Source organism: Nematolebias whitei, chromosome 1 (assembly GCF_014905685.2).
Source record: "Nematolebias whitei isolate Nwh7 chromosome 1, NemWhi1, whole genome shotgun sequence".
NCBI classification, from domain to species: Eukaryota; Metazoa; Chordata; class Actinopteri; order Cyprinodontiformes; family Rivulidae; genus Nematolebias; species Nematolebias whitei.
This window is the reverse complement of record NC_056498.1, coordinates 18,160,397-18,169,770: the sequence shown is the minus strand read 5'-3', so window position 1 is coordinate 18,169,770 and position 9,374 is coordinate 18,160,397. Positions and strand designations below refer to the sequence as shown.

The following is a 9,374-nucleotide window of genomic DNA, read 5'->3' as shown; positions in this document are numbered from 1 at the left end:
TTTAACAATAAATAATTGTCAAATTTTAGGAGAAATGTTGATTTGTTTGGAGTGTAGTACCATTTTTGACCACCTGATGGCAGTATAAGAATGTCTGAACCAAAAGGATGGACAATTGCGCAGCATCTCTTAAAAAAAAAAAATGAGGGAGGACTCTTGACATGACATGGGCTGACATGGTGACATGGCATACATTCAGAGGTTTGAGCTCTTTAGCATAGCATTTTTCACACAAAACTTTTAATAAAAAATTTTTTTTTAATCAGTAAACAAGTTCTCAGCTTCTTTTTGCAGAGAAAAACAACTTTTTACACAAAGGCACAGGTTTAAACTGTGAATTTTGGAACTTCAACAAGACAAGAGTTTTTTTCCTGAGGTCGGCCTGTTAGCTTAGCTTATAGCTTAGCTGCTTTTAGCCATCCAAAAACGCAATTTTAAAGAGAAAGTGAGGGGTCAGTGAAGAGCACCGGAGCTGAGCCTTTTGTCATCCAGTGTCTTCAGTAGAAAGAGAGAGACATGAAGAAACGATAAAGCCGATAAATGAAAATGAGGGCGATAATTTTCATTCATCACGCGATTAATTGATTTATTGTTTATCGTGACAGGCCTATGGAAGACATTCAGATTTCAATTATTCTGACCACAGAGCAGTTCTCCACTTTGCGTCAGTCCATTTTAAATGAGCCTCGGTCCAGTGACGATGGGAACATTTCCGGGTGGAGTTATCTTACGGGTCCTTCACCAAAAAGAAATTCAACCACCATTTCTGAATGACAAAAGTGTGCAGTGACGTCCACACCAGAGTCAGACCTGTATTTAATGAAGTGCCACCTGTGAGCCTGGAGATCACAGGCATATAAGATTTCTACAAACAAACAAAAAAACGAAACAAAAAAAAAACAAAACAAAAAAAAAAAACAAGTTCATAAAATTTAAATAAAGGCATTTTTTTTTAAATCCTCTAAATTTAGTGGGCGTGGCTTATATTCAGGTGCGCTTAATAGTCCAGAAATTACAGTGAGTAAACTCCTTTTCCTGATATAAAGAGACTACTCATTCCAACCCATCAATAATATAATATAATGTTTTATTTGATCTGACAACGATGTAAGGTTTGTGTGGATAGTATGGCTTGTTTAAGACGGTGTGGGGCTTAACTCACCCATCCTCCCAGGTCTTTGGTAACCAGCGCTATCAGCAAGCAGGCCGAGGCAACCAGTGAGCCTCTCTCTGGCACCAGGTCCATCTCCAGGAGACTCATCTCACAGTAGTAGCGGGCCAGAGTCAAGGTGTCCATCCCAGCATTCACACACTACAGAGACAGCCAAAGAAAGCAGTCTCAAGAGCAGCAGAGTAACAAAAGCATCCCACACTCATACGATCAACACACTGGTGGTGGCAGGAGCTGCACGTCGTCCAGGCTGCGCTCGAGCTCAGAAAACACACCAACACACCGTGGCATAGCGTCTGAGGAAGCGATACGGGACTGGAATGTTGATGTCAAACGACAGCGCCTGCAGGATGCTGGCCTCCATGGAGATGAGCTCCTCCTTCTTGTACGCATCATCACAGATATAAAGGAAATCGTCAACACAGGGCGGGGTGCGCTCCTGCAGGATCACAAAAATAAAAATGTTACTTGTATGTTGCTCATCATTTACCTTACAGGCCCCCTAATGGAGCCGTGTTAGTTTTGGTGTTAAAACCCTCACGGTTGTCAGCTTTACTTACCGTACTTTTCGCCATATAAGTCGCACCTTTTTGCATAAATTAACATGCCCTGCAACTTGTATGGCAAAACGAGTTACGTATGTCCCCCCCCCCCCCCCCCCGCATTTATAACCAAATTTTTGGCTGAGATATGATGATTTCATTCATTCCGACATGGAAAATATTGAACACAACCAAAAAAAAAAAAAATAATAATAATAATCCATGCTCAATGATCTAGGTATACAATCCATCAATTTTCAGTCAGGTCATCTGGAAAGTTTTTTTTTTTTTTGCTGAAATGTTTCACCTTCCATCCAGAAGGCTTCATCAGTCAAGGAAACACACAACACAAAACTGATTCTTCCCCCAAACAGCTTACTCCAAAGTGGAACAAACCAGTTATGTTTATTGAACACTATCATTTTCAGCCACTAGAGGGCCCTCGACTCATCTGGCAAGCCAAGTGTCTCATTAATAGGTAAACGTGGCTATTAATGAGACACTTGGCTTGCCATACTAAGCCACCTTCGTCTCGCTCCACAACTCCTGGAGCAAACGTCAAATCGGTTGCATTTCGCCACCACCCAGGAGAAATGCAGCTGATTTGACCATCAAAGTGCATTTATAAAGGAAAAGTTAGACTGAGACACACCTTTACTATAATTTCGAGCAAACAAATAATTGTTTTAAGCGTTAATCTTGTTAACGTCTTGTTAAAGTCCTCCCGTGCACGCTCCCACGGCTGCCTTTTGGCAGCCAATCGATTTTTGGCACAACACCGGCCCATATTTTTTGGTTGTCAGCGGTGACGCATAAAAGATGCAACTAATACGGCGAAGCGACTTATTTATATTTCTTCCCACTTTATTAGACATGTTTGGACGATGCAACTTACACGGCGGTGCGACGTGTACGGTGGCAAGTACGGTAGTTATAGGGCTGTCACGATAATCGCATAATAAATTAGAATGAGGCCAATCATTTTCATTTATCGGCTTTATCATTTCTTCATCTCTCTCTTTCTACTGAAAACACCGGAAGACAAAAAGCTCAACTCTGGTGCTCTTCACCGACTCCTCCCTTTCTCTTTTCTTTACTCTCTTCTCTTTTTCAGCTCAAACAGTCTCATACTGCCATCCGGTGGTCAAAAAAGTTACTACACACAAAAACAATTTAAACATTTCTTCTTAAATTTGACTGCAATTACTAATAATTGTCAAATTTCAAACAATATCGTTTATCGCAATAATTTATGAGAAAATTAATCGCTCAGCAAAATTTGTTATCATGACAGGCCTAGTTTAAAACCCCCCTCACCTCAAATTTGGAAGCTAGGAGCATGGCTGTGGAGCCGACAAGCTGCAGCAGCTCTCTTTGGATGGGAGTTTTTGACAGGTAGTGGTCGGTCATCTTTACGGCCATGTAGAGGGTCTCGTGGTACAGCTCAAAGTTCTCCTGCAGAGGCAAAGACAGAATCAGAACAGAAAGATCGCAGCAACGAGAACAGTCTGGATTCTGCTTCCAGATGAGTTTTTCTTCAACACCGGCTGCCTGGAGGATTAATGAAGGGTGCCAGTGCAAAAGCATCAAAGAGCTCTTATTACTATTATTTTTCAGTCAACACTTGTTTTCATTCAGCCTTTATTTACTTGTTATTGTCAGAATTTTTCATTCCCCACTCCTGCAGCTTTGACAAATAAACAATGCATCAAAATGTGAGAACTCTATTAAAAATATTGTGTTGGCTTTTGGTAGCAGTATATTCAATGACAAATGAAAACTGGGAAATAAAACTGAACATTTTCCACATAAAATTGGGACTTTGACAAAAATAAATTAAACTATAAAAACCGAGCAAAGCAAGTTCTCTTTATGTCTCTGTAGCTCAGACACACTTCACATTAGAAGCATCGTTCGAAGTTCATAAGGTCACAGAAAGATGGACTTTACGATATCAAAATGCCTGCCATATTTTAAAGCTTGCTGATGACGCCGTCATCCTGTCCCTTCTCAGCAGTGATGACCCAGACCGCGGGCCTGTGGCCTTCACTGAATGGTCCGAGTCTTCTTTTTAATGTTAAATGTTTCTAAGACGAAGATGGTCATTGATTTCAGAAAAGGCTCTTCATTTGCAGCTCCTGTGGTCATTAACGGTGAAGCTGCTGAGGTGGTGCATCAAGATAAATATCTGCGAACGGTTCTTGATGACAAACTGACCTTTGACATGTAAGAACAGGAACAAAGTCTCAGGGATTGTCAGGATGTGCAGCAAAACTGCTGGTACAGCCCTACAGAACCTCACTGACCTACAGAACCTCACTGACCTACACAAGACATGGTCAGTGAACAAGGCCAGGCTGATTCTGGCAGATCCTGATCATCCACTCCATGCTGAGTTCAGGTTGCTTCCATGTGGACGCAGGTATCTGCTGCCCAGATGTAGATCAAACAGACTGAAAAACTCATTCATCCCTGTAGAGATCAGTCTTCTCAACAAACGGTGATGATTTCTGTTATTTTATTGTCTCAATGTTTTGTCTAGTATGAATGTTTGGTGCGACTACTGACTGAAACAAATTGCCCCTTGGGGATAATAAAGATTCTTGCAGTTAATAGGATCCAAACATCTAAACTCTCAATGTATCAGAGCTCAAAATTGACTGTTCAAGACCAAAGTGAAAGGCCTTTGTTCGTTTTATATTTCATACATTGTGTACAGTAAAACTGTACACAACCATTACGGTCCAATCCTAATCTTCATATCCCACTTTCTTGCATGTCTTCACACATCTCTGCTCAAAAAACTTGATTTGAATTAGAAAGTGATTAACAAGAGTAATTCAAGTGAATCAGGGAAATGACTACAACTTTTAGGATGGTGGCCCTCGAGGGCCAGATGCTTCTGCTCCTTAAGATTCAGAAATCTTTTCATCAAGACTGCCTCAGGATCACTTTCTACTCTGTTTCCGTCTGCCTGTCTTTTTAAGAGTCCTGTCTAGGCCTGTCGCGATAAACAATAAATCAATTAATCGCATGATAAATGAAAATTATCGACCTCATTTTCATTTATCGCTTCATCGTTTATTCTTCTCTCTCTTTCTACTGAAGACACTGGATGACAAAAAGCTCAACTCTGGTGCTCCTCAACGACCCCTCCCTTTGTCTTTTCTCTTTAAAATCCATTTTAACCGTCCAAAATCACGTTTTTGGATCGTTAAAAAGCAGCTGCGCTGAAAAGCTAAGCTACAAGCTAAGCTAACAGGTCGACCTCGGGAAAAACTTCCTTCTTGTCGAAGCTCCAAAATTCATGGTTGAAACCCGTGCCTTCGTGTAAAAAGTTGTTTTTCCCTTCAAAAAGAAGCTGAGAACTTGTTTACTGATTTTTTTTAATTAAAAGCTTTTTGTGAAAAATGCTATGCTAAAGAGCACAAACCACACAGAGCGTCCACCACTTTGAGAACCGAAGAGAGACAGCCCATGTCACGTCAAGAGGCCTCCCTCCCATTTTTCTTAAAGTGACGCTTGCTCCCTCACTTTCCATCCTTCGGTTTAAACAGTCTTATACTGCCATCCGGTGGTCGAAAAAAGGTACTACACACAAAAATTAACCGACATTTCTTCTTAAATTAAACAATAATTACTAACTGTCAAATTTCAAACAATATTATCGTTTATCGCAATAATTTCTGAGACAGTTAATCGCCCAGCAATATTAGTTATCGTGGCAGGCCCAGTACCGCCAAGGAATGAGACACACACATGTGGTTACCGTAGTAACAATAATGCATCACATCCAGCAGCTTTAACATTCCTTTAAATCTTCCCTTTTGGCTTCTTAGGTTTACACATTAAAATGGGGGCATTTTGAGAACATTCCTGGTTGGAAACCACAAAAACTTTTTTTACGCAACATAAATTTTACCCAGATGTGTCATGATTACTCACCTGAACTTCAACCAGCCAGTCGATCAGTATTGCCCTCATCTCTGGGTTCAGACTGGGTTGCTTGGACATGTAGTTAGAGAGGACAAACTTCTCCTGAGCCGGAGCAGAGATGCAAACAGAACGACAACCTTAACATTCGGCGTCACTCCCTGGAGTGACCTTTATCAGAGCCACCGAGGGCAACTTGAACGATTAGAAACATGTTCTAGCATCTGTGTCAGCTCACCTCTCTCTGCTTCAGGTAGTCAAAGACATCCTTTGCGTACTCTGGACACAGGTAACAGTCCTCGGAGTTGTCGGAGTCGATGTCGAACTCCTCTGGAATCTAAAAGAAAACAAGACAACAAGAAATAGAAATTTGTTTCCATCTTTTCTGCACAGCTTCCTATGAAGCGTGTCATTTTCCTCACAAGCTGCCTCTGAAGGTGCACCGGCGTTTTCTGAGCAGCAGGGGGCGGAGCCTCCACCAGCTCCTCTAGTGGAGGCGAGACCTGCTTCTCCTCCTCCTCTGAATCCGTCTTCTCCCTCTCAGTAGTCGTTCCCTCGGAGCTCACAGATGACGACCTGCGGAGGGCGAGAGGTTGGGATTTAAAGCCAAAACTGAAGAAATTACAACACAAAGAGCAAGAAGTCACATCTGGGGAGAATAAACGCAATAAAAACCATTTACTTTATTGAGTTTGCTTGATTCTTTGCAGGAACGGAGGTGGAGTTTGTTTTCTTTACAGACTTCTTCCCCGGCTCTTTCTTCCTCCCTGGAAGGCTGATCTGAATCTTATGAGCCTGGAGATGCAGTAGGAATTAAGATTATTTCAGACTGAAATAATGCACCGATACAACAGCAAATTATAGATTTTCACAGATTAACAATCATTTGCAACAACTGACTGCTTTATGAAATCTTTTGATCAAAAGCCAAGCAAAACAACAGTTATACGTCTTATTTACACTCCTCGGCAGGAACTTGAACTCCCACATGAATGATGGGGCACAAAAACATTAGGAGTCAAGTGTTTTAGGTCGTTTTCACACCCGATAGTCCGGTAGACTCAAGTTCGATTGGGGACCAAAATTTGGAACATTTGCTTACAAGAACTACTGAAGGAAACAACACAAAAACCTCTGAAGAAGACAGTGAGCACAACTTCCTTCCATAGATGCCAAGTCCGCTTATTATAAGCGACTTTGGGCTTGTTCTTTTCTAAAGTCGCTTGCAAAACTGGTGAGTCGCCGGTTGCGGTTATTTAGGCTCGACTTTTTTTCCAAGTGAAACTGGTTGATCATCGTCCAGCTCCGCACAATAAAGCAAAAGATGAGGGATAGTAGGTAGTTTGTCCCTTCCACGCTCCTGTTTCCTGTTTATTGCTACCCACAATAGACATATATACGTCTGTGGGTGTGCACCCCGAACACTCATACTGTCGCCGACCACTAGGGGGCTCCGCTCACACGCAGATGTCAGGATGTTTTGCATTTTAAAAATATGTAGAAAAAAATTACATATACAAAATGTTGTTGTTTTTAATCAGAGCTTAAAAATATGTTATTCAAAGTGTTTAGCATAATTTTGCTGTTCTGTGTAATCCCTTAATAAATGTATGTTAATACTGTTCAAAAACAGCCTCTGTTTTACACAATGTGGTGGGTTGCCAGTTGGGCTTGTTTTCATAGAACTGGTTGCTTGTTTCCATCGGGAGATCTGGCAACACTGCTTACTTCTGGAAATAAAAAAACAAAATAGAGTGGCATCAAATTTTAGCGGTTTTAAGATTTCGGTTTTGTCTGTGGTACATGTGCCAAACAAACATTTTCCAACAATGGACTCAGCAGGAGCAGAAGATGAGACAGAAGACCATGGAGACCATGCGTGTTTGTTTTGGTTGCAATTACCCAGAATGCCCTGGGCTGTAGTCCACTTCCTGATTTTGGAGCTAGATTTCACTTCAACCGAACAGAGACCTAGGTATTTAGGCGGACCAGGGTTCGCTTTTTTTGGTTGGCACCAGAGTTCGATTGCACATTCACACCTCCCCAAACAAACCGGACTTTCTAGACAAACGGACTAGAGTTCGATTAAAGCGGACTAAACAGGACTGGTGTGAATGCATCCTTAGCTTAGTTGGTTTGAGAGAGGAATAAAGGAGGCCATCTTTGTGAAGATAACCCGTCCATCATATCAGGTCTCTTGTAAATGAGTTTGCGAGGCTCAATGGGATTTACCGGTCTAAATAAAGGTTGAATGAATGAATCATTAAACAGGGGCCTCCATGCTCAACTACCTCCATCTTACAATGATGTTATTGCTAGTATCACTCAGCCCTCTGAATAGCAAGCGGCCATCAGGGCACTAACAACCAATTGTTAGGCTGATGGTCCTCTTTTATCATGTGAACAGCTAGTTCTGGCTGTCAGAAGCAAACTGGTTGATCCCATATGAGAAGGTGCTATTTAAAGACTGAGTTTGTTGCAGCTCCTCAGACTGAAGAAGTCCTTTGGATAAAAGAAGAAACGTTTCTACAAAGAAGAATCTGTCCGGATGACCTGACTCAACCTTGTTAGATTAATCTACCTGGATTATTGAGCATGCCTCACGTTTTAGTTTACGTTTTGTTGACTTATGTTACCCAGTTTCATATGATCCATTTATTAGTCTTTACTCTTACAACCTCTTGTAGATTTAAAAGAATCAAAGCCCATTTCAAAAAGGCCTTTTTAATTACTCTTTAATCTGTGGACCATAAGGATGGCTACCGATTTTAAATCCAACTGGATGTATTGAAAATCAAAAATATCAACCAGAACCTCACAAACTGGCGTTTAATGCTGATGTGCGTTTTCACGCACGCAGGGCGTGTGAGCCATCATCATCATCAGCCTGAAAGCTCATCATTTCCTCAGCTGTGGTACTTTCTGCACAGCTTTTTCCACTCTGCCTCCTGCAGAGCAACACGACACGACAGCCCTGCAGCTGTTATTTCTTAGTGCAAAATAGAAAACGCACCCGTAAGCTGGCCCGAGGAGACGAGGAAGAGCTCCGGCATTTTCCATTCATTAGGCTGACAGCAGCCACAGAGCCACGGTGGTGATGGCTGAAAAGAGCGAGGCAGGCGGCAGCAGATCCCTACTTGTTGTGTGCTACTAAACCAGTAGTGATGGATTCATTTTGACTAGATGGAGTAAAAACCAATGGGTCCACAGCCACATTAGAAAAGAGCTGATGTAGTTTTATGCAGGAAATATTTCAGGTAAAATGATCTGTAGGGAGGGGGGGGGGGGGGGGGGGCTTCAGGAACATTATCTACAAAGCATGAAACAAAAACCAACCGAACAGAAACAGGAGTGCAAAGTTGCAGCTACTGAATATTTTAGTAATCCAGTACTCTATAAAAACTAATGGATTGATTCATCTACTTATTTATACACGTGCTACACAAGTTGAGAAGCTTTAGTATTGTAATGAAAGGCAGCAAATGATTATTTGATAGTGTCCACAAGTGGCTTGTTAGGAAAATATCTTGTGAAACACTGGGTATATTTTAATGACACTCTTAGAAAGTAATGATTGAACTTTTGGGAGTTAATCTCAGTGAAGATGGCCATCTCAAACACCAAACTGGTTAGAACTCAGTCAGTTTGTACAGATAGAGCTAAAATTGTGTGTGGTAGTAGCTGAGAGTTATTAACAGCACATACATTGAAAGCCAACTGATCACGTA

General features: G+C 41.5%; 1 protein-coding gene across 1 annotated transcript in view; it reads right to left on the bottom strand.

Moving 5' to 3' along the window:
- ccnb3 (cyclin B3) overlaps positions 1–9,374 on the bottom strand; it is a 14,664-nt gene that overhangs the window by 903 nt on the left and 4,387 nt on the right. The window contains exons 4-10 of the mRNA XM_037682812.1: positions 6,329–6,441; positions 6,069–6,222; positions 5,885–5,983; positions 5,659–5,751; positions 3,031–3,168; positions 1,455–1,610; positions 1,163–1,312 (exon numbers count right to left, since the gene is read on the bottom strand). Of these exons, the coding sequence (XP_037538740.1) occupies positions 1,163–1,312; positions 1,455–1,610; positions 3,031–3,168; positions 5,659–5,751; positions 5,885–5,983; positions 6,069–6,222; positions 6,329–6,441 (903 nt within the window). The remainder of the gene's footprint in view (positions 1–1,162; positions 1,313–1,454; positions 1,611–3,030; positions 3,169–5,658; positions 5,752–5,884; positions 5,984–6,068; positions 6,223–6,328; positions 6,442–9,374) is intronic.